The sequence below is a fragment of the Neovison vison genome, chromosome 7 (genome assembly GCF_020171115.1).
Source record: "Neovison vison isolate M4711 chromosome 7, ASM_NN_V1, whole genome shotgun sequence".
Lineage (NCBI taxonomy): Eukaryota > Metazoa > Chordata > Mammalia > Carnivora > Mustelidae > Neogale > Neogale vison.
This window is the reverse complement of record NC_058097.1, coordinates 49897474-49921748: the sequence shown is the minus strand read 5'-3', so window position 1 is coordinate 49921748 and position 24275 is coordinate 49897474. Positions and strand designations below refer to the sequence as shown.

General features: G+C 48.3%; 2 protein-coding genes across 2 annotated transcripts; both read right to left on the bottom strand.

Moving 5' to 3' along the window:
* Nucleotides 1–721: 721 nt before the first annotated feature.
* On the bottom strand, nt 722–9486 carry KLK6 (kallikrein related peptidase 6). Its single transcript, XM_044260497.1, has 6 exons — nt 9429–9486; nt 8210–8257; nt 7732–7888; nt 4402–4649; nt 3126–3262; nt 722–1434 (listed from the first exon to the last, which is right to left on the bottom strand). Exons 2-6 carry the CDS (start codon nt 8253–8255, stop codon nt 1282–1284), a joined length of 741 nt encoding a protein of 246 aa, XP_044116432.1. The 5' UTR covers nt 8256–8257; nt 9429–9486; the 3' UTR covers nt 722–1281.
* Nucleotides 9487–13824: 4338 nt separating this feature from the next.
* KLK7 (kallikrein related peptidase 7) lies at nt 13825–18035 on the bottom strand. The gene is made up of 6 exons (XM_044256780.1): nt 17973–18035; nt 17482–17615; nt 16864–17017; nt 16501–16748; nt 16176–16312; nt 13825–14625 (listed from the first exon to the last, which is right to left on the bottom strand). Exons 2-6 carry the CDS (start codon nt 17552–17554, stop codon nt 14470–14472), a joined length of 768 nt encoding a protein of 255 aa, XP_044112715.1. The 5' UTR covers nt 17555–17615; nt 17973–18035; the 3' UTR covers nt 13825–14469.
* Nucleotides 18036–24275: the final 6240 nt, after the last annotated feature.

Sequence of the window (24275 nt, the reverse complement as noted above, 5' to 3'; positions counted from 1 at the left end):
TGAGCCTGTAGCTCTTTCTAGGCCACATGTTTCTTCCTGGCACTCAAGGTCAACATGATCTTCCAGTAACCTACGCTTCCAGCCATGCCACCCACTTCTCCCACCTCACACTCCAGCTTCACCATTCTGGATGATTCACCATCTCTGGGGCACACCAGGTGATCTCACACCCCCAGGACTTTCTATAGGTTGTCCCTTCTATGACAATGAACATCATCCACCCAACCCTCTCCATACAGTGACCTCCAATGCAGCCTCCTTCTCCAGACTGCCTAGCCCCAGCTCATCCCTCTTATTTTCCTGCACCATCACTTTGACCTCCTCTCTGGCCTCCGGTCTCTCTCCTCTGGTTCATCCCCTACAAGGTCTCAGCGCTGCTCTTGTTCACAAGCCTTCCATGGCTCCCCACTGACCTCAGGAGAAAGTTTTATTCTCTCAATCTGGGGTCTGAGGTCCTTTGGGATCTGGCCCTAGCTCTGCTCTCCCACCTTCTCTCCCACCCCCTACCCACACACAGTGGTCTCCCAGCCCTCTACCCTCACTTCTTTCACTGCTACAAAAGGAGTTTGGGAGAAAGAGCCACCAGGAAGTCTAGTCCAAGGTGGAGTACTCACAGATGTCTTCCTGGAGGGGAGGAGAAATGAAATTGGGCTATAAAAGGGAACAAAGAACATCTAGACTTGAGAGAGGCTGAAGTGGGATAAAAGCAAAAAAGCACTGCTAAGAATAAAATCCACTCTTTATTGCTCAAGGAAGTGTGCCAGGCACACTTTGTATGTGTTTCACGTTGTATGTGTTTCACGTTTCAGAAATCTTGAATCCTCCCCAAAACAACCACTGCCCTGTGAGGAATATACTCTTATTATCCTTACTTTACAGATGAGATCTGCACAGTGAAGGGAGGCCCTTCCCAAGGGTACACAACTAGCAGAGGGCAGAGCTGGGATTCCAACTCAGGTTTTGCCTGACTCGTGACCACTCCTCTGTAGGAAGAAGTCGAACCCATTGAATAACCAAGGAGGGAGAGATGCTTGGAAGGGGTATTCCTGTATTCTCCTACCGGTGGGGTAAGACCTTAGCCCACATCCTCACTTGTCCCCAGTGATGCAAGGATGGGGCTGGGGTAAAACCAGGGTGAATTTGTACTGTCATGTCATTGCTTTTATTAAGCATTAAGGGTTGGGTCTAGGCAGGTGGGGGGAAGGCAAAGTCTTGGTCAGGGATATTCTGGAGCCAGCAAGTGGGGGCCACAGGTCAAGAGTTGGATGTCACATGTCAGGGTTAGTTGCCCTGAATAGTTTTTCGGATCCAGCGGCCATATCTGCAGACGTCGGTGTAGACCCCTGGCTTCTCCTTGGATCCACAAGGAACATTACCCCATGACACAAGGCCTCGGAGACGGTCTCCACACACCAGCGGACCCCCGGAATCACCCTGTGGGAAACAGGGAGAGAATCAGATACAGAAACACACAGACAGAAAAAGACAGAATGACAGGGCCACCTAGCCGGCTCAGTTCGTAGAGCATGTGACCTTGATCTTGGGGTTGTAGGGTGTAGAGATTACTTAAAAATAAAATCTTTGCGAAAGAAAGAAACACAGACAGACAGGGAAACAGAAGGACACACAGAGACATGTAGAGAAGGAGAGGGAGAGAAACTCAGAGATGGATAGCCTTGGGGACAGAGAGGCAGATAGACACACACACAGTCACAGACAGGGAAATGGAGAGTGTGAGGGAGACTCAGAAATGTGGAGAAATAGAGAGAACATCAAGATCCAGAAAGGCGGGGAGAAAAGAAGAGAAAAAGAATAGAGATTAGGAACAGAGACTGAGAGCTCTGTCTTGGTCACCCTGCTTGGTGGGGAGCCTGCCTCTCCCTCTCCTTCTGCTGCTCCCACTGCATGTGCTTTCTCTCTGTCAAATAAATTGATAAAATCTTTAAAAGAAGAAGAAGGAGGAGGAAGAGGAGGAGGAGGAGGGAGACTGAGAGGTATGGAGAGAGGTGGAAGTGCAGAGTGAAGAGGAGACAGAGAGAAATATATATGTATATTATACACATAATATATATATACATACATACAATAAAATATATTGTGTGCATGGTTTTACATTTCATTACTTATGCATTATTTCTATAAATCTATTCCTATAATAGTTATGTTTATATATGTAAATATACATATTAAGAGGCAGGAGTAGAGAGAAAGGCATCTAAAGAGAGTACGGCACTCCAGTTACAAGATAGGTAAGTGCCAGGGGTGTAATGCACAGCATAGTGACTATCATCGACACCACTGTGTGATGTCTAGGAAGCTTGTTAAGATAGTGCATCCTAAGAGCTCTCATCACAAGGAAGCAAAATTTTTCTTTTCAGTTTCTTTGCTTTGCTTCCCCTTCTTATTGAATCCACAGGTGATGTTGGGTGCCTCCTGGGCTGACTATGGTGATCATTCCACACCTACGGAATTACATCCTGCTCTATACCTGAAACTTCTACACTGATGTATGTGTGCTGACTCTATCTCCACAAAACTGGGGAGAGAAAAGACAGCTTCAGAAATGGGACTTGTCTGCTAGTCTTTTCTCTGTGTCCAAGTTGCTCTGTAGCACTGTTCTGAGCTCCGTCTTGAGCTCTGTTCTCCTTCTTGACTGGTCTCTTCATGTCCCTCAGTGGACTGAAGTAAATTTGGGCATAAATAGGAGAGACCCAGTGGATGAAGTGGAAACAAACAAACAAAAAACAAGATAAAGGAGGCATTTGGGAGTGGGATGGAGCCCTGTCTCTCCCCAGCTGTGGTCCCCCTACCTCCAAAACTTGGTCAGGTCTAAACAGGACAGCCCCTGTTTGAGGAAGGATGGTCCCCTCACACCGTCTGCCTCCTTACAGTGTCTCTCTGGTTCTTGATCTCTCTATCACCCTCCTTGTCTCTGCATGTCCTGTCTCTGCTGGCTGTCTTTATATCTCTGCCTGTGCCTCGCTGTGTCTCCGAGTGTCCAGCTGAGACTCTCTCCCTGGGATTCTCTCCCAGCATGTCTCTACAAAGCTCTGTTTTGGTCCGTGAGTTTCTCTCTCCCCGTCTCTGACCTCGGCTATGTAGCCCGAAGGTCCTGGTGGCCTCACCTGGCAGGAATCCTTCCCGTACTTCTCATCCCCGGCACACACCATGTTTTGGGTGATCTGGTTGGGGTAGGCACGCTCACACTCCTCACGGGACACCAGATGGATGTATGCACATTGGATGGTGTTAGGGAAACCACCTACAGAGAGAGAAGGGCCAGGCTCACTTCACAGTCTGTCCTTCCCAGGTCCTCCCCAGCGATCTTCCAATCTCGTTAAGTCCTCTCTCCCCTACTGGTCTCTATTCCCCACTGGTTTCCTTCTTCCTATTTGTCTTTCATTCATAAAAACCCATTTCCATTGGCCCTGGCTCCTGATTGGTCCTTCTTTACATTATTCTTTCCTCCCATTGGCCTGCCTTCCTCATTAATTGTCCCTTCTCCACTAGGCCTCGTTTCTTATTGGTTTGCCCTTTCTCTTAGGTCCTGCCTCTACTTGTCTTTTTCACTAGTTCCACCTTCTTCAGTAGTCGCAGCTCACCTCTAGTCTCTCTTCAATTAGTCCCTCCTCCACTCTTTCATTCTGCATTGGACCCTTCTTTTCTGTTGGTTCATCCTGATAGGTCAACACTTGACCATTGGTTCTTTTCTAACCGGTCGCATTATCCCCCATTGGCCCTCCCTTCTTATTGGTCCTTAATACAAAGGTCCACCCCCCTCATTGGTCCTGTCCTAAATGAAACCACCCTCCACTACAAATTCTCCCTTCCTATTGGCCCTTCATTCAATAGTCCATCTTCCTTTTTTGGCCCTTCACTCACCGGCCTATCTTCCAGGGTTCCTACTGACCTTCTAGACTTGTTCTTACCCCAGTCCTTCTTCTACTGACTCCTGTTGATCGCTGATCTTTCCTCAGTTGGTTCCTCCCCATTATCTCACTCCACTCCACTTGTACTCACAATTCGTATCTTTCAGCTGGCTGCCCTGTTTCATTGATTTCTCTTCTTCCATTAGTCCCTCCTCCATTATTGCTTTTTAGTCATCTGTGCATACTGATTGGTCCGCTTCCATCACTGGCCTCCCCACACCCCCGCTTTTTTTGGCCTACTTCTTGATTAGCATCTCCTGACACTCCCTCTTCACTGATCCTTCATCTTGTGGCCTATCTCTCCATACCATTCACCTGTGGGGCTCCTTTCTCTACTGGCTGTTCACTCCTTCGCTCAACTCCCATATTTGCCAACCCTCCCCACTGACACACTGCCCCACTGGCCCTCACCATTAGCCCACCTAATGGGCTAAGCTTCGGCCTGCTTCCCCATCACTCTCCCCCTACTGACCGTCTGCTGTCTTGCCCCAGCCTAGGATGTGGCAGCTGGCATGGTTGGCCCAGCAGTCTTCCTCCAGGGGGAGGGGCTGGATGCGTTCAGAGAATCTGGCGGGCCTAGCCAGGCGCAACAGCATGATGTCCTGGTCATGAGTGGCAGCATTGTAGCCAGGGTGGACCACAGCCCGGACAACAGAGCTCTGCTCTTGGAAACTCTCCCTTTGCTGAAGGTTGTGCTTCCCCAGGTAAACCTGAAGATTCCTGGGAAAGAAGAGAGCTGGGTCTTACCTGGAGTCCTTGGGCTGCCGCTGAGACTCCGGAAAGGGCTGTGATGGGAGATGGGGGTAGCCTGGTGGTACCACAAGCTATCTGGTCTGTTTCCCTCACAGTCTTCCCAGCTCAGGAAAGGACAACTCCATCCTTGAAGAATAACCTCGGAGACTATTCTTGACTCTCTTTGTTTCAAGCTGCACAGAAGTCTTTTTTGGCTATCCAAAGTATATCCAGGATGTGATCACTTCTCACCTCCCTCACTGCTACCATTTTGGTCTGGAGCCATCATCTCTTACTGGGATTATGGCAGTAGGCACCCCACCGGACTCCTTTTTTTGTGTTTGCCCCTCCACAATTTACCCTCCACAAAACAACCAGAGAAATTTTAACAACATAAAATATCCCACCTCCTCCTGTCTCTCCTTGGCTCAGAACCCTCCAATGACTCCCATCTTACTCAGAGTAAAAGTTGAAGTTTTCACTCTGGCCCACAAGGTCCTGCACATCCTGCCCCCATCACCTCTCAAATATTACTTTCTCCCACTCTCTCCTTCTCTCCTTCTTCTCCAGGCACACTGGCTACTCTGCCTTTCCTTGAAACAACAGTCATCCTCTCATCTCAGGGCCCTTGCTCTGGCTCTTCCCTCTGCCAGCAACTCTTTCTCCCACATATCTGCATGATTTCCTCCCCCACCTCCTTCAAGATGTCACCTTCTCTGTGAGGCCTTCTCTGATGATCAAATTAAAATGCAAATACCTACCCTAACAGGCAAGTCCTTTCTTCCTGTTTTTTTTTTTTCATCTAAGAATCTACCATCACCATCAGTTATACTATCTATGTATTGTTAAATATTTACTGATTTTATTGTCTCTCTTCCTACCATAGCAACACTGTCCAATAGAACTTCCTCAGTCATTCAGCTGTTTGATACAGTGGACACTAGACACTAGTGCTACTGAGCACTTGTCCTTTGGCTCCTGGATTTGTCATCTCATTGTATTTTCCTTAATGTAAATTTAATTGGCCATTTTTGTCTACCATATTAGGTGGCACAGCTCTAGAATATCAAGATGGGATTTTTGTTCAGTTACAGCATCCTCAGTGTCTCATCTATGTCTATCATATTTACAATAAATGTCCAACAAATATTTGTGAAATGGATCTAAGGGTCAGTCCCTTGCTCAAAATTCTCCCATGGCTCCCCGTTGCCCTTGGAATAAAACTCATTCCACCATCCCCTGTCTCATTGTCAACAGGTAACTTTCTTAGAACACTCCAGACAGTTTCATCCTCAGGGACTTTGTCTTTGCATTTCTTCTGCTGTGAATGTTTGTCCCCCTTCTTCATTTGTCTACCCTTTCTCATTTTCCATGCTTCAGCTTGGACTTCATCTCATCAGAAGGTCCCTCCTGACACCCTCCTCCATTCAAAGTAGGTATCTCTGTTCTTTTCTCTCAGGGAGCCATCCCTATTCTTTCCTTCACTGGACTTGGGGTAATTCGTAATTATATGATTTTTCGAGGGCTTGTTTTTTAAATAATTATCGTTCTGTGCCTTTTTGCTTCTGTGCTCCTAAGGTCAGAGGTTCTGTGTATTTCTCTCACCTACTACAGAATCCCCACTGCCCACCTCAAATCTGGCACTTAGCAGATACTTTGATCAATGTGCACCAGATGGATGAATGAGAGAATGTCGGGAGTGATATGAAGTGTGGGGGAGATCATCCTGGGGTCCTTGAGTCCATACCCTTGCATGATTAACCCCTCCTCCCACAGTAGGAAGTGACACTTGTTGGTTTCCAAACACTTCAATTGCCACTTACTGCTTCCCTGAGCCTCAGTATCCTCATCTGCAAAATGGGACCAGGAGTCCCTTGTTGTGAAGTTTCCAGGAAATGTATATTAACTGCTTAACTCAGCACCTGGCTGGTAGTTAGCACTGAACAAAATGACAACTGTTAACCTAACTAGTGATCATTAATTCTCTGAGGATTAGTCCTAGTCCCTCTATGCTTTTCAACCTATGCTTGCTTTTTGGATGATCTCATCCCGTCCTGTGTTTAAATACCACTTATTTGTCAGGATGACCCCTTAATGTTTCCCTCCAGGTCTGACTTCTCCTCTGAGCACCAGGAGCTTACTCTCATGCTTCATTGACATCTCCCTGGTATCTCAGACTCACCTTGGCTAGAACAAAATGTCTGACCCTCCTCCACCCATGTCCATACTGGTTCTATTTCCCTTTCCTTTGGCTCAGAAAGACACAACAGAACATCCACTTGTTTGAGTCAAATACCCAGAGGTTGGTCAGCTCTGCTTCTTCCATCCCACATCACTGAATCCCGCTGGTCTCAAAATATCTCCCAAGGTTTTCAACTATCCTCCATCTCCTGGTCCAAACCATCATCCTAGGTCATTCTACGTGCATCCCTTCCTTCATCTCCCCTTGCCCAGCCCACTTTCCACATGGTGGTCAAGATGCTCTTAAAGACTGGGTGGCTCGGTCATTAAGCATCTGCCTTCAGCTCAGGCCATGATCCCAGGGTCTTGGGATCATGTCCCACATCAGGTTCCATGCTCAATGAGAAGCCTGCTTTTCTCTCTGCCTGCCATTCCCCCTGCTTGTGTTCTGTTTCTGTCTCTGTCTCTGTCTCGCTCTCTCTCTCTCTCTCTCTGACAAATAAATAAGTAAATAAAATCTTTTTAAAAATGTAAGTCAGATCCTGCTGCTTCCCTGACTGAAATTTTCCACTGGCTCCCTACCTCACTTAGATTGAAATCCATCACTCCATTGCTGTCTACAGGGTCCTGCCCCATCTGATTCCCCAGTTACAAGGTCAGGCCATAAAAGCAGAAATTGTGCTTGTTTTCTTCACTGCTGTATCTGCAGAGTCCCAAACAGGGCCTGGCAGATAGGTAATGCTCAGTTAAGTACTGGCCAGGTGAACCTCGTTATCAGATGGCCTTGGTTTGGGACAGGGGGATGTAGGTGTCTCTTCATGCCTGAAATCTGTAAGACACCCCCAGGGTCTCATTGCAATCAGGCCTCATTCATGGAGTGGAGACTCACGGTTTTTTGCAGTGGGCAGCGGTGAGGACCCATAGAGGGTGAATGAGGACCCCTCCGCAGAGCAAGTGGCCTGACATGTAGAGGGCAGCTTGGTAGGGGTGAGACGTCTGCTCACAGGGTCCACCATGCAACACCTTATTCTGCTCCTCGGCCCAGGCTGAGAGAGGAAGGGTCTGAGTCAGGGAGAAGGAGATACCAGGCAGATCCCCCAAGGTGAACCCCAATGCCATCCCAGTGTTCTAGGTCATCTCCACCCCACCCCATCCTCAAATTCTTCCCCACCTTCTAGACTCCCTCCCACCTCCTTTCTGTGTGCACCCCCATCCCTAAACTAGCCCCCTGCTTCCTCCTCATTCCAAGCCCACCCTGCCTCCATACCTGTGTGAATCCCTACCCCAAGGTCCAAACTTTCCCATCAGCAGCCCCTACCCGCCCCCAACCCAACCACTCCATTCCATCCCATCCCCTGTCTTCCCACCTGCAGCCATCAGGACCAGTGCCACAATCAGCGTCTTCATGCCCATTCCTGAGAAGGGAAACCAAATGCTCCTCAGTCCCCCTCTCAAGTCCCCACCTCCTTCATTTCCCCCCTTTCCCCACCTGCATGCTTTCCTGACCCTTGACCTCCATCCTTCCCCTGGCCTCCTGTCACTCTAACCACATCTTCCATTCTGGGGTCCCATGAAGGCAGGTAGAGTAAGAACCCAGAACCACTCATGGTGCTCTGTGGCTCACATTATGTGTCTCTTATTTCTCTGGGCTCCAGCATGCCCGCCTGCCAACAAGAGGGGATGGCCCAAGAAGAGTCCTGACCTTCTTCTCTCCCCATGGGATTTTTCTTCTGTGCTCACTGTGTTGCTCTCCCCACATCTGGAGGTTCTGGGGTGCAGCATGATCTTACCTGCTGGGGGCCAGCTGCCTGAGGGTCCAGAGGACTCCTAGCTGAGGGGCTCTTGGGTTGGGATAGGGATAGCACGTGTCACAGGCAGAGAGACAGAGGAGCAAAGAGAATCAGAAAGGCAGGGAGTTATGGGGAGAGACCAGAAACTGAAAGCAGAGAGGATGCCCAGGAGCCAGAGCCACAGAGACAGACAGCAGAAGATGTATGGGCTGTGGGGCCCAGGCAGACACCTGGGCTTCCTGGCCTCCCTGGAAGAGGCTGCTCCCTGTCCACAGACACTCCTGGTTCTTCCTTTTAACCCCTATCTCCCCAGGTCCCTGAGGCAGGAGGCTGCCCCACCCTTTCCTCCTCACCCAGACCTCCCACACACATTCCTTACTTCCCCATCTCCCCATGGTTTTACTCTTGGTGACCCCTGACTGGGCTTCCAGGGAGGGGAGCACTAGTCCCTGAGTGCACTGGGGATCTGGACTCCCGGGACTGAGGAGAGGCGAGGTTAGGGGTCCAGACTCCAGGGTCTGAAGGAGGAGTCTAGATCTTCAGGAGAAGGACCTGGGCACCTGCACTTTTGAGTCTAAAGAAAAGATGGGTACTTGTTCTCAGTCCCTAGACTTCTACGTCCTTGAACAAGGTGTCTGAAGACCAATACCCAGGCAAGCGCTCTCTGGCATGCAGGAATCCCCCCACCTCTGTCTGTGAGCGCTTTAGGCCTGCAGACTTTCACTCCTGGATGTGCTGCCTTCAGACACTGAAAACCAGGCAGCATGGGTCAGTGGGGTTGGGGTGATTCACGCACCTGCCTGTAGGTCCCTCTGTGGTTGCTGACGACCTCCGTGTCCCCACTGTAGACAGCAAGCCAGTGAGAAAGCATGTGTCACCAAGCTGGCTCCCGCCCCTGCCCTGGGCTGGGGCGCAGGCCCAGCGCTATGGGGAAAGGGGCCTCAGACAATCGGGCTTTGTCCGCCCCCAGGACCCAGTGCCATGCTCCCAGCAGCTCCGTTTCTCAACCTCTCTTCCGGGCAGGCAGGCGGCTATGTCAATAGCTTCCCATTGTCCCTGTCTGACAGTTCTGTTGCTGTCCTTTCATTGTCCACCCACTTCTGCCAGATATCAGGACATTTGACCCTCCTGGTTCCCCTGCTCCTAGCCTGCCCACCTGTGAGATCTCACTGTCCACCTCTCTCCCTGGCCGTGGTGGAGCTGTCTCCATGTCTCCTCCCACTGCCCCTCATGTTTTCCTGTGTTTACCTCAGGTTCTACTTGTGTCTCTGTCCCTCTTTCCCCATCTTTTTTTTTTTTTAATTTATTTACCTGACAGAGATCACAAGTAGGCAGAGAGGCAGTCAGAGAGAGAGAGAGGGGAAAGCAGGCTTTCCGCTGAGCAGAGAGCCCAATGTGGGGCTCGATCCCAGGACCCTGGGACCATGACCTGAGCCGAAGGCAGAGGCTTTAACCCACTGAGCCACCCAGGTGCCCCTCCCCATCTTTTTCTCTTTATCTCTCTCTGCTTTTCTCCCAGTTCTCTGAGTCTCTTGACATTCTCTACATCTTGGTTTGCTTATTTTCCCCTGGCTTCCCCTGCATTTCCATCAGAAGCCTGTGCCTCTGCCCAGAAGCAAGATAGTTCCCTAGGGAGCCAGAGGGTTGATATGAGGAGCAGTGGGAAATCCAGTGGGACACAGGAGGGTTTCCAATGAGTTTCAACACCTAGGGAGAGGCTTGGAAATAAGCAGGAATACAAGAACACTTGAGAGTGATGTGGGAGTGTGAGATGGGGGCCCCAGCAGCTGTGGAGGGACCCAGGAGGATTTGAGGAGGTGCTTGTGAAGTTGGACCTTGAAATCTGTGCCCAGTGTTGGGCATTGGTTAGGAGAAGTGGGGCAAGAAAGCCTGGCATGTGGCAGCTGTGGGGAGGGAGAGGAGGATGGATGTGATGAGCATGGGGCATGAGGAGGAAAATGTGAGGAAGTCACTGGAGATAAGGACAACTGATATCAGTAATGGCACTGGGGGATGAAAATCAATATTTGGCATTCGACCTACTCTCCGGTTTTTCCTCTGTCCCCAACTTCCCCCAGGCCCTTCATACCCATGTTCCCGTTGAACTGGGCATCTTCTCAGAACCCACCATCCTCCTGGACACCTAGCTGGATCCCTTACAGCCTGGCCCAGCCCTTCCTCTCCATCGCCATGACCCTAGCGCCAGCCCAGACCTGCTCCTCTCCCACCTGGACCATCACCTTGGACTCTTCCCCTTTCTCTGTATCCTTCACCTGACCCCAGAGGGCCCTTCCTGCACCCAGAGCTGACCGTGCCCCTCTCCTGCTCGTAACACTGCCCTGGCTCCCCCATTACCCCTGCGACAAAGTCCCATCCCCTCAGCTGGCTGTTGGAAGACCTTCAGCATCCACAACATAGAAATATATTGCCAAACACAAATGCACTTTAAAATTTTCTAGTAGCCATTTTTTTAAATAGTAAAAGGATGGGATGCCTGGGTGGCTCAGTTGGTTAAGCGTCTAACTCTTGATCTCACGACTCTTGATCTCAGGGTCATGAGTTCAAACCCCATGTTGAGCTAACTCTAACCCTACTTTAAAAAAAGAAGAAAATAGTAAAAACAGAGACAGAAGTTCATCTTAGTATTTCATTTAGTCCAATACATCCAAAATTGCAATGTGAAACCAAAATAAGAACATATTAAAGATAGTTTGTCCTCTTATTTTGTGTGCAGTGAGTGTTTGGAATCTGATATGCATTCCCCTCACAGCACGTGTCAGTTGGAACTTGCCACATTCCACAAGTTAGGAGCCACCAAGGTGAGTAGCTGCCGCAGTGCACAGCCCAGCTCTGCCCACGGGTCTCGTGTTCCAGTTGGGAAGATTGCTTTCTCACCTCTGGGCCTCATCCATGCTATTCCCCCTCTCCAAATGCACTTCTCACCTTCTCCTGACCACAACTTGTCCTTCAAGTCTTTGCTTAGACATCATCTCCTTCTGGAAACCTTCCCTTGAACACCACCCAACTCCCACCCCCTGTAGTTGGGTTAGTCACTCTCTCACCCAAGTTCCCACAGCAGGTGCAACCCTCAAGTCACCCTGGACCGTGAGCATGTGGATTCATATCTATCTTTCCCACTGGGTGGTGAGCTCCTTGAGGATAGGCACTGAAGCTGACTCACCCTCCTGTGTCCCAGGTGCCCTCACGGGACCTGGCCCAGAGGAAGCCTTAGGAAATGTTGGCCAAATGACTAAAATGTCTTCATTACACCCACTCCCATTTTAGAAAAAAAGAACACTGAGATTCAGAGAAGGAAGTTAATTGCTCAATGTCCAACACCCAGGAAATGGTGGGATCTTTTGGATTGGAACTCAGCTTCCAACATGGAGATGGACATGGCCCATCTTTTGGCACTGCAGCTGGATGTCCCTTAGCATAATAGGGGATGGGAGGGTTTGGGAGGAGTTGTTGAGAGCCTCGTGGGAAAGGAGGGAGGTGATAGATGGCAAGGAACTCCACCTCTAAGAGCCTCTTAAGAGAGAATAAAGTGCCCAACTGCAGGCTTTTGTCAGTGTCCTTTTGGGTTTTGCTCCTGCCATGTACCACACATTATTATTTACAGGGATTTTCCCCAAAACTGACATGCTCCACAAAAGACTTCAATAAAGAAAATGTGTTATAAGAAAACTTTATGAGAGTGTAAGCGGGAAATAGTGCTGGAAATCACACACGAAAAGAACCAATACTCACTGAACCAATACTCACTTATTCTATGTCAGGCAATGTTCTAGTACTCTCTGAATATTAAATTTATTTAACCTTCATAACAGACCTGGGAAATAGGTGTTACTTCTCTCACTTCAAGGATGAAGGAAGGGGAAAGGGGAAGTAATGTGCAAGTAGCTGACAGGTACCCGAAATGGGGCTGGAATCCAAGAAGCCTAGTTCTGGAGTCAGTGTCTTTGACTACTATGTTGTACTGTCTGCCCCAAAAGAAAGGAAGTTATTTTCAAAAATCCAACAGAAGTGCTATCCCAAGTCATTGCAAACCAACCCACCTCCAGACTTGTATGCAGTAGCTGCCAAGAGGAAGGGCCAGGTGTCTCCAGGCTGATTTAGTACAATTGCATTGTACTAAAAGTAATTTGATTACTTTTTCGAACTTTAGATGAATATTGATTTGAGGTTGTTTGCTGGGGGAAGGGGAAGTTGATGGATCTTCACGGGGACAGATGGCTAAAAACCCTTGACATTCCTTGACACTGATCTAGAGGCAAGAAGAGTCAAGGGTCTGGACCCATGAGTCTGAGGGGGGAGGTGCTGGAGGCAGGAACGTTAGGTATGAGGGAGGAGGGTCTAGGGGTGTAGATTCCTATGTTTTGTGCCAGGAAGGGGCTTAGCCTCCTGTGTGCAGGGAGTTCGTGGCTGCAGGGTTTCTGCAATATGTGAAGGGATGGAGGAATGGAGGGCTAGGAGAGACTTCTCAGGGAGATGAGATGAGGAGAGGAAGGATCTGGAGGACACTGGCTGAGAATTCTGAGGGAGAAACTGGAAAGACAGGCAGGAGGGTGAGCCCTGGGCTGGAGAGGATCCCTCTGTCAGCAGCGTCTGAGGTGTGACTGCCCAGGGAGCCTTTGATGGCAGGAAGCCAAGAACATGGCCAGGCTCTGAGTCACAGGGGACTCCTCCTTCCTCCCTTCCAGAAGTCCCCTTCCCTGCCTTCTTTGAGAATAGGAGCCCACCGACCCAGATTTCCACCCCCATCTTCCCCTAGCACCCAGGACGCTGTTTTCTCATTCTAGGTGCGCTCCTGTGGGACCCTGGTGTCCCATCCACCTGCCAGTCCTATCCTTCCTTAAAATATCCCTCTCTCCTGGTTTGCCACCTGTGAAAATCTCAGGAACACTTTCGTATCCCTTTCCACCCCAATGAAACAGACTTATTTTCTCCTCCCTCCATTCTTCCTTCTTCCCTTTTGACCTGCTCTTCCACTCTCCAACCCATTTTACAGATTAGAAAACTGAAATCTGGGAAATGGATAGAAACAGGTCACTAGGCAGGAGATTCCTCCTCCCCAGCCTTAGATCTTCAGAGATTTTCCACTTTTGTTTTCAAGTTACAAAAGTGCACATCTACAGAAACATAAATGAAAGGAAGGAGGCACCCCCAACTACCACCAAATGCAGTTCATATGTGTTAGTATTTCAGATTTTATTCTGTAAACATTTCATTTTGCACAGCTAGAGTTACACACACATTTGTATCTTTTTTTTTTCATGTTCCATGATATAACAAACATTCTTGCATAACACTAACAATTCTGCAAAGTTATTATCCTTAACAGCTTCCTAATATCCCTGTCCCAAACAGGCCTATTGTTTACATAAACAATCCACTAATCTGGGACATGTTCAGTGTTTCCACTGTTTTGCTATGATAAATAATGTGATGAATTCAAACCTTGCTCTACACTTTGGATTTTTTTTTCCTCTTTTTTTGAGTAGAAAACGAGAGTTTTCCTCAACGAGAGTCACAGGATCAACAAGCGTTTCAATCCACCTTGCAAAACGGCCTTCCACAAAAATGGCACGATTTACAGTTCCATCAGTTGAGAGTGCTGGTTTCACTGCATTTCGACCAGCACTGAGGTTTTTGTGTTTCATGCTGGTTTTAGGTCTTTGCTAACTTGATTGGTTTACACACGTGTGGTATTGCTCAGGTTTAAATTTGTCTTTGAGGAAAGGTAAAGTCAAATATGACTACAGTTCATCACGTCCTTATTTCTGTGAATTTCTTGTTGAGGGTGTATGGATGGAGAGGTGGGAGGCATGCAGAGATCAGCGATGCTTTCTCATGGTCTCCTTTATCCATTTGACATACTTGCAGACTTGGGTATAGACACCTGGGTCATTGGGTTGGCCACAAGGAAAAGTTCCCCAGGACACCAGGCCTTGCAGGGTACCTTTGCACATCAGTGGTCCCCCTGAGTCACCCTGGAGGAAAAAGAGCGAATTAGTTTCGGTTTCAGAGCAAGCACCACTGACAGACCTGTCTACAGTCGGAAGTTAATCACGTCTTTGTAGGCAGACCATGGACTTCCACCGTGGCCAATGGGAAAGACTCATGGTCTCTGGGGGCCAATGGGAGAACAGGAGTTAGTGTTGTCATGGAGAGAACAAACCGGCTCTCTGAAGAGTTGGGCTTGAGCCCGGATCAATGGGACCAATCACTGGGAAGGAGGTGGAGCTTCTGGGGGGTCAGAGCCCCATTTACTTTTCACCTTTAAGGACTTGGCGCCAAGCCAGAGGGAGAAGGAGTGTTATCTCCAGAGACTGGGTACATGACCTTTGCACATGAAAGGGGTGTAAAGACTGGCCCTGGAAAGCAGGGCAGGACAGGTGATATAATTCAAAAACCACAATGCAAAATGAATATGCGGCCACTGTGTTCAAAAATTAGTAAGAGATTCAAGACAGCAACAGAAGTGCGCTAACTCCTTTGTGTGGGACTCCCCGAGTGTGAAGTCCTATGCCACTGCGCAGCTTGCATATTCATGAAGCCAGCCCTCACCAGGGAAAAAAGGGGAGCCCCACCACCCATTCTCTAGAACGGACATCCCTGTCCCATTCCGCCCCAATATCTCACACACACCATCCCACCTTCCCTGAAAGCTGGAGGGGTACATGTGAGCAAAAAGAGTGGGATACTGAAAGAAGGGTGGAGAGGAGAAGGCAGAAGGAAGAGGGTGACAGAGAAGCAGAAATGCAGGGGGCGAAGAAGGAGCAGAGTTGGACACAGGTGGAGACGGGGCAGAGAGAGAGAGAGATCGATCGATCCCACACAAAGAGAGGAAGACAATGTCATTCAGAGACAGAGAGGAGGTTAAAAAGATGAGGAAAGGGGGAACAAAGAGAAGGGGAAGAGATAGTTCCTTCCCTAAAACCAGGACTGGGATGAAGTGGAGAAGACATTAGTTCCAGGCACAAAGATTCAATAATTGCAGTAAATAATATTTTAATGCAATTTGAGAAAACTCGGATTTAGTATGAGAAAGTCCATGATGAGCACGGTATCTCAACTTCAGATAAAGACAGCGTCAGGCCAGTGCTGTGCTGCACCATTTACTGTAGCCTGAGGTAAATGAACAATTCAGTAAGACTGATGGCTCTTCATCGAAAATTCTGGCATTTTGTTCATCACGGACTTTTCACATGGATTTAATTTTTTTTTAATGTTGCATTAGTAGAATGTGATTTATCTTGGACCTACTTAAAGTTTGGGCTTGAAGCCAGTACCTCACTCACCTTCTGCCTGTCCCAACCCCATCTTTTCTGCCACCATTCTGCCCCATCCCCAGGGTCATGCCAGCCTCCTGGGCTCCCACTACTGCCCCAGAAAGAGAGCAGAGTAGAGACAGTTAGGAAAACTGGCCTTGGGATGCAATGGGGGTACAAAAGAATTGCTCAGCACCAAGCTCAGGGGCCCAGATTGTGGATGGAGGGAAAGTCAGGGGATCTGGGGCTAGGGATGGGTGGAGTCTCACGTTGCAGGTGTTGGTCTTGGAGTTGGGGATCCCAGCACATAGCATGGATTTTCCCAGTAGGTCCTTGTAAACCTTCTTGCAATCCTGGGAGGAGATGAGCTTGACATCCGTGCACATGAGCTTTGATGGAAACGTCACTGGGGAGGGGAGGGGAGGTCAGTCAGAGGCCTGGGCCAGCAGCCCCTTGAGTGCTGATGGACAGAGGAAGAGCCTTGGACCCCAAAGTGAGAGGGGACTGGAGGCTCAACACTCAAGTCATGATATGGGGTCTGACTCCTGGTCAGAGGGGGGTTGCTGGGAGCCAGGGTCCCAGAGGCAGCCTCACCATCAGGGCTGGTGGTGGTGCCCCAGCCAGAAACAGTGCATGTGGTCCCAGGGGGTTCACAGCGAGAGGGCAGGTTGACTTTCCTCACATTCGATGATAGCCTGGCTCGTCTACTTAGCTTCACAAGCATGAGGTCATTAACGTGAGTCTGAGTGGAGTAGCCGGGGTGGCGGAATGACTTTGTGGCACGGATCTTCTGGGATCTATTGTCACCCAGCTGATCACTGCCTATGTGCACGTTGTATTCACTGGAAGAACAGAGTAACATTTAGAGAGAAACACTATGATTGGGAGAAGGGACAGGGACCTCGAGAGAGGGGGACAGAGACCCAGAGAGAGGGCTGTAGTGTCCCTGCCACATACCTCATCAGGCAGTGGGCGGCAGTGAGCACCCACTGTTCATTGACCAGCACACCTCCACAGTGGAGCTGATCGCCCTTGAGCAGGGCCACCTGCCAGGGGTGAGAGCCTCTTGTACATGGGACTCCATCAATAATCTTCTCCCCACTCTTGTCACCTTGGGTTGGATAGAGATAATGAAGAAAACATGGGTAGCAAGCAACAAGCGGGCTGAAGAAGCAGCCAGTGGAGACTAAGATGGAGAGAGACAGAGAGGCATGAGAAATGCAGAGGCAGAAGCGAAGAACAGTGCAGAGAAAGCGGGACATGGAGATGGAGAGAGACAGAGGGAGCATGGTCATAAACCAGGAGGAATATCGTGCCTGAAGGCAACTCCAGAAGCTGATAGGAATGACAATGAGTGCAGGAGATGGTCTGGAGGCCAGATGACCCCGGGAGTCAGAAGGAAGCAGGAAGAAAGGGGGCAGGAAGTAGAAGAGTCTTGCCTTCCCTGGGAGGAAGCTGCTGCAGGAGGAGGGTCCTGACCCAGGAAGTCCTTGGAAAGAGGGGGCCCTGGCAAGGGTCAGTGTGGACAATGGGAGGCCCCAGGGGTGAAGTCAGACCTCCCAGTCCAGCCCTCACCTTCTTGGCCAGCAGATCGCAGGACTAAGGTCAGCAGCAGGAACTGCAGGGACAAGAGAAGGGATCCTGCCATGGTGACCTCTCTGAGCCTCTCCTGGGGCTGCCAGGCAGAGCAAGGGTCTCTCCTGCGTGGGCTGGTAAGGACAAAGAGTTCAGGAAGCAGGAGTCCAAGCCGCCATCCCTCCTCCACCAGACCCAAGGGTCTGGACCCCAGCCCAGACCAGCAGACCTAGAAGCCCAAATCCTCAGTTCCTCCCCCACTTAGACCCAGGAGGCCAGGCCTCCAGACCTCCTTTCCCCTTGGGACTCAGAAATGTGGGTTCCCATCTCTCCTCATCCACAAGTCTAGATTCTCAGTTCCCTTCTCCCTAACAGACTTCAAATTCCAGACCTCCAGTCCCTCATCTCTCACAACCAGGATTCCAACCCCCCTCTCTCCTTTCAGAAGCAGGAGCCAGCTTCATCCCCCACCGAATAAGTCCCCTTCTCACCTCCGGAGGGTCTGATGTGATCTCGGCTCCACTCTCAATTGGGAGCCAAGCGTGTCCAGCCCTGTGGAGGGCGGCCCTCTTATACAACCCCCGCCCCCACGCCCGCCCCCAGCGCCCTCGGGTGCGGGAGGAGCCGGCTCTGAGACGCCCCCAACCTGCACTCGCAGTTATCTCGGAGCCCTGAGGCAGCGAAAGCAATTGGCCACACTCAATTCTTGCTCCACCCTTCCTCTCTAGGCCAGGGTCGGGCGGTACCCAGCTAGTTCGCTCCGCCCATTCTGGCCCTAAGTCTGGTGGCTGCTGCAGATGAAACAGGTGTTGGCTCCTAGGGGGGCCGTGGGAGCAGGAGTCAAGGAACTGCAGAGCTCAGGGAATGGCCTCCTCTGGGGCCATTTTCTTGTCCTCATTCCCTCTCAGGGGTGGCCTACACCCTATACCCTAATTCAGACCGGCCTGTGGGAATTTGTCCAGGCTGGATCCCCACAGTGTCTTTGAGCCTGAACCCACTCCCAGCCCTAATATAGGGACATGAATTAAAAAGAGAGCGCTTTTCCTAATCCCACTGTACCAAACGCTCACTATTATCAATTTAGTCTGCGTTCTCATATTATGCACAGATTTCTACCATGTTATAACAAAGAACTCTCTACTTAAGCATTATGTAACAGAACTTTTTTTCTCTGTAAAATACCTTTGACAATTTTTCCCCCTAGTATCTTTAGAAAATTTCCCCTTCCTTCCCAAGGATTACATAGTATTCCATTCTATGGTTGAACCATGCTTTGTGTACTGTGTTTCAAACTGGTGTATTTTGGATAGTTTTCATTATAATAAAGCTGGAATGAACGTCTTTGTACATTCCTCTTTGCTCCTCTGCTTTTTTCGAGTATTCATTGGGCATTTACTCTGCCAGAAACTGTTCTACTCCTGGGGACACAGCAAGCAGTCAATAAAGCAGACAAAAATTCCTTCACAGAGGCTCTCCTACTGGGTGGAGGCCATGAAATACAAAAATAAGTACATAAAATATATTGTTTGTTAGGTGGTGGGAAGTGCTATGGAGAAAAATAAAAGCGGGAATAGAGATAGGGAGTTATTGGGTCCTTCCACTCTCAGAGATCCCTGAGGTTATAATATTTGGAATGATGCCTGGAAGGACTCCACATGAAGGTAACATTTGAGCAAAATCTTGAAGGAGGTGGCAAATGGATCCATGTAATTATCTGGGTCGTGAGTTCCAGGCAAAGCAAACGGCAGGTAAATTAGGCAAGGGGTGTGACTAGAATGTTCTAACAGGGAGGAAATTTGAGTGGAGCTGAATGAGCAAGGGAAACAAAGGCGGGCCATGAGATCAGAGACATAACAGGACTCCTAGAACAAAGAGTCTTGAAGATCAATGTAGGACTTTAGCTTTTAGTAAGATGGGACATTGTCTGATTATTATTTGGAGGCAAATTCCTAAAAGTGGAATTGACCCCCACTTCTAAATCAGATCTCCAAAATGTAATAGGTTCCTCAGCTATCAGCCCAAATCTTATCTCAAGGCTGACCCAAACCCAGTTCTACCTTTGTTCCATTATCTGACCCATAATAGGCATTATTATTGTTGCTTGCCCAGGCATTCACTCCTTCTGACTTTCTGTGAACACCCTGGTTTTGCTTGGATGATCTTTTGTCCTTATCATGATGATAAATTTTATTGCACCAAACAGGAAACCCATATTCTTCTTGCCAGTGATTGGTTTAGAAATGGACATGAGAGACAATAAGGAGTGAGAGGAAGATCACTGGGGCACTTATGGGAAATACTGTCTTGTTTTCAAAAGAGACACCTGAAGAATTCTCTTTTCTTCTGTCCGATGATGTCCCCGATGTAAATTATGGAGCTGTGGCAACCCTCCAGGAACCATGGAGCAAAGTGGCTGGCAGACGAAGCCAAAACAGTGAAGGTGGCCAGAGACATGGAGGTAATTGGGGTCTTTGGTGAGGTCTCTGAGCTAGCGAATTAACCAACTATAGGTGCCTATTCATCTTGAGACTTCTTTGGGTTTCCTATCTGATTCAGAGTATCTGGTTCCTAGAGCCAAAATCTTCCTTACTAAGACCTCAATAGTTAAATTCAAATCTGATCCTAAACCATGAATCCAAACCAATTCTAACTTGAATCTGTATCTTGAAACCACAGTAATCAACAAACCACTCCTGGCTCCAATCCAACTAGAGAACTACTCTCCCCAGACTCCCTTCCACACCGTCTTTCAGATCCAATCCTTTATATACTTAAGAAATACATATTGAGCACCAGGTATATGCCAGGCTGGGCTAGATGCTGAGGATACAATGGTACACAAACCTGGACAGAATCCCTTCTCTCAGGGCACTGACAGTGCAGGGCAAAAGATAGGTAAATAATTCATAAGCAAATTTAAAATTACAATATAATGTGTGCTGTAAGGATAGGCACAGGGTATTATGAAAGCACTTCCCGGAGAGTTGGACCCAGGAGTTGACAATAGGATAAGAGTTGAAAGAGCAGTAAATATTAACTAGAACAAAATGGGAAGGGACTGGAGAGTATATCTTTTAGAAGAAATAGCATGTACAAAAGTCCTGAAATGGGGCTTATGGATAGAGCTCAGAGACTGAGGGTTGACTAGAACCAGACAATGAAGAACTATGTCGTGGTGAGTTTGACTTTATCCTGTGGATGATGGTGAACCACTTGGACTCAAAAGAGTGACATAACAAGATTTGTATCTGCAAAATGTAACTCTACATGCTATATGAAGGGTAGATTTTAAGGGGTTTTGGACCCATAAGGAGACCATTGCTAGGTCACTTAGAAAAGGCCATTTAGGATGTGGAGATAGCAGTAAGTGGATGGATTCAGTATGTGCTTAGGAAAGAGAATCAACAGGCCTTGGGATGGATTAAATGTAGGATGTGGTGAGGGAGTCAGATGTTAAAAGACTTCAAGGTCTGTTGAGGATGGTGGTGCCATTCATTGAGAAGACCTGTTCAGGTATGATCAAGTGCTTGTGAGGGGGTGAGAAAGACCTCAGTCTCTGGCTTCAAGCATAATTCTAACTCTAGTCCTTACTGTGACACAGTTCTCAACACCAATCTTGACACAAGTCCAAGTCTTAATCTGAAACCTCAATTCATACCCAGACCTAACTCTTAACTCTGCTTTATCCTTGCCCAAGTCTAATTTATACCTCAGCCTGGAACCTATTTCTTGACTAAGTCTTTGACTCCAAATGTCAGCTCGAGCTATAACTCACACCTCAACCAACCTTAAACCTTGACCCAAACCCTGAATCCCTAAATATAAATCAAACTCATTCTTGACCCAAAAGTGAATGTCACCATAGCCTCAATCCCAAACTTGACCTATGCACAACTCAAACCATAGTGTCCATCACAAACTATAATAATATTCCAGGAAGCCCACACTGACATCCTCCCTATGAGTTCTCCACAACTCACCCCAATCCTAACATTCTGACTCCAGTTCCAGCTCTATCTCATCTCCAACCCAATTTCTACCTGAAATTTCATATTCACTTCTATGTCCTACTCTTTCCCCATCCCATCTTCATTTTCCCAACTCCACACCCCACCTTGACCCTTCAGTTCACACAAACTCTAAAGTAAATTCTACCAAATGACACCATACTAACATTGACTGCATACTGACTAAATTCAAGCTAAGTTTCCAAAATTTCTGAGAAAATTACTCTCATTAAATCCAAAATGAGACCCCAGAACTCAGACTCCTGACTGCACCAATTCCACAGGAAGACCCTGGCCTTGAGGGGTGTCAATCTTCCTGACTTGGACTCCCAAATAAAGTAGAGGTAGACCCCAGTATACCTGACTTCATAGCCCCACGAGTCAGTAATCTGTATCTTTCCCTCTCAGCTTCCTAAAGAGAGGAATTTTAGCAAGACTTCCAGTTTGTTATCTTCTGCCTGAATCTCTATCCCTGGACTCCCTCTTCAGCCCCCTGCCTCATCAGCCTTCTATCAGAAAGAGGAAGGGAGCTACACTTCTCGGGAGCCTTGTTGTTCATTCTAACAAACCCAGAACTTCTCCTCTGATGTGTTCTGCATATCTATCTCTCTGTGTTCTTAATTATTTAATCTGATTTTGTTGCTAAACACTTCTTCATGAGCAGAAGGAACGAGTCTGGTGTTCATTGGTGTTTTCTTTAACACCCAGCCCAAGCCAGGGAACACAGGAGGTACTTAAATAAATACTAGTTTGCAAACCACTGTCATCCACAGATTTGCCAACCTTAGACTCGGTCTTTCCTTGATCTCTGCACCAATCAGCCATGGGGTGTGAGCAAAAGAACTTGGTCTCACAAGTCAGACCAACCCAGGTGTGAATCCTAATTGCTCACCCTGTGATTTCAGGTAAGTGACTTCATTTTTCTGAGCTTCATTTTGCCCCTCTTTAAAGTGAGTAATGGGGCATCTTGGTGGCTCAGTTGGTTGGGTGTCTGCCTTTGGCTCAGGTCATGATCTTGAGGTTCTGGGAGCAGACACCACATTGATATTCCTGCTTGGGGGGGAATCTGCTTCTTCCTCGCCCTCTGCCACTTCCCCCAACTTGTGTACGTGCTCTCTCTCTCTCCCTCTAATAAATAAAGTCTTTAAAAAAATAAAGTGGGGAAGAGAAAAATTTACTCCTGAAGGTAAATGGGAGATAAAATAAAATTATGAAAATAGGGGCACCTGGGTAGCTCAGTGGGTTAAAGCCGCTGCCTTCAGCTCAGGTCGTGATCTCGCATCCTGGGATTGAGTCCTGCATCCGGCTCTCTGCTCAGCGGGGAGCCTGCTTCCTCCTCTCTCTCTCTCTCTGCCTGCCTCTCTGCCTACTTGTGATCTCTCTCTGTCAAATAAATTAATAAAAAATATAAAAAATATGAAAATAAAGTGAATGTACACATAGCATACACTGAATTAATATTAGCTCCCTTACCCCATCATCCAGAATGAAGCAGCTTCCATTTCTTGTATGGCTGCTGTGTTATGTGTAAGGCGCTTCTCAGAACTCATCTCTTTTCCTCATATGGGTCCAAGTAAGGACTGTCTTCCCCATTACATAGATAAGAAAATGGAGTTTTAAAAGAGGTGCGATCGGGGCGCCTGGGTGGCTCAGTGGGTTAAGCCGCTACCTTTGGCTCAGGTCATGATCTCAGGGTCCTGGAATCGAGTCCCCACATCGGGCTCTCTGCTCGGCAGGGAGCCTGCTTCCTCCTCTCTCTCTGCCTGCCTCTCTGCCTACTTGTAATCTTTCTCTGTCAAATAAATAAATAAAATCTTAAAAAAAAATAAAAGAGGTGCAATCACTTGAGTAAAGTCATATAGCTAAGGAATCAGAAGAGGCAAAATTCAAATGCTGATGATTGCCCTTGTTATCATGGTTTTACAGATTCACACCCTGAGAAGAAAATTTCCCAGGGACACTGCCATACATCCTTGAAGTCTCATATGACTCAGAATGGACTTGGAACCTTCTGGGCCTATTAATGATGCATACCCCCATATTGGTGAGACTGCCAAACATCAGCCCTCCTGTGCCCTTTGAGTTTAGCACCAGCACCTGTTCTGAAGTCCCACACAGATACCCAGCCTCATACCTCCCTCGCCCTCAAACCTGTGTCCTGAACCATTGCCTGATGACTCATCCTCCACCTCATGATCACACCTGAGAACTGGCATCTGGTTATCCTGCCAGCTGTGCCTTGCCCTGAGGGATCCTGGACACTCTGACCCTGGAACCTCCTGACTCTGCCCCTTGGGTTCTGAAGGCCCATTGTTTCTGACTTCCTGGATTCCCTTCCCTCTTCTTTCAAGAACAGCTCTCCACTTCTGGGAAGTTGCTCTTTCATTTTGCATAGTTCTGGTGAAAATGTCAATCATACTTCTCCAGCCCCTCCCACCTGGACACCCAACCATTGGGACTGACCCAGGCCAAGCCAACAAAAGCATTGCTTCCTCCTTGACAACAAAGATTGATCCAAGCAGGGGGCGGGGCTCAGTTCACACTGAACCAATCACAGTTCTTCTCTGGGAGTAATATCAAGATGCCAGGAGAATGAAGATCTTTGTTTCTGCTGTGTTTGTTTAATTGGGTGTGTCAGTAGCTGCTATGTTCCTTCCATCTGAAAAAGTCTGTTTACAGAGGCTAGAATGAGATCCATAGAAGCGGGAAAGAAACAAGCAAAATGAGAAATAATTCACACACATCAAAAAGAAAAACAGAGGCAGAGAGAAGTAGGCAGAGTGACAG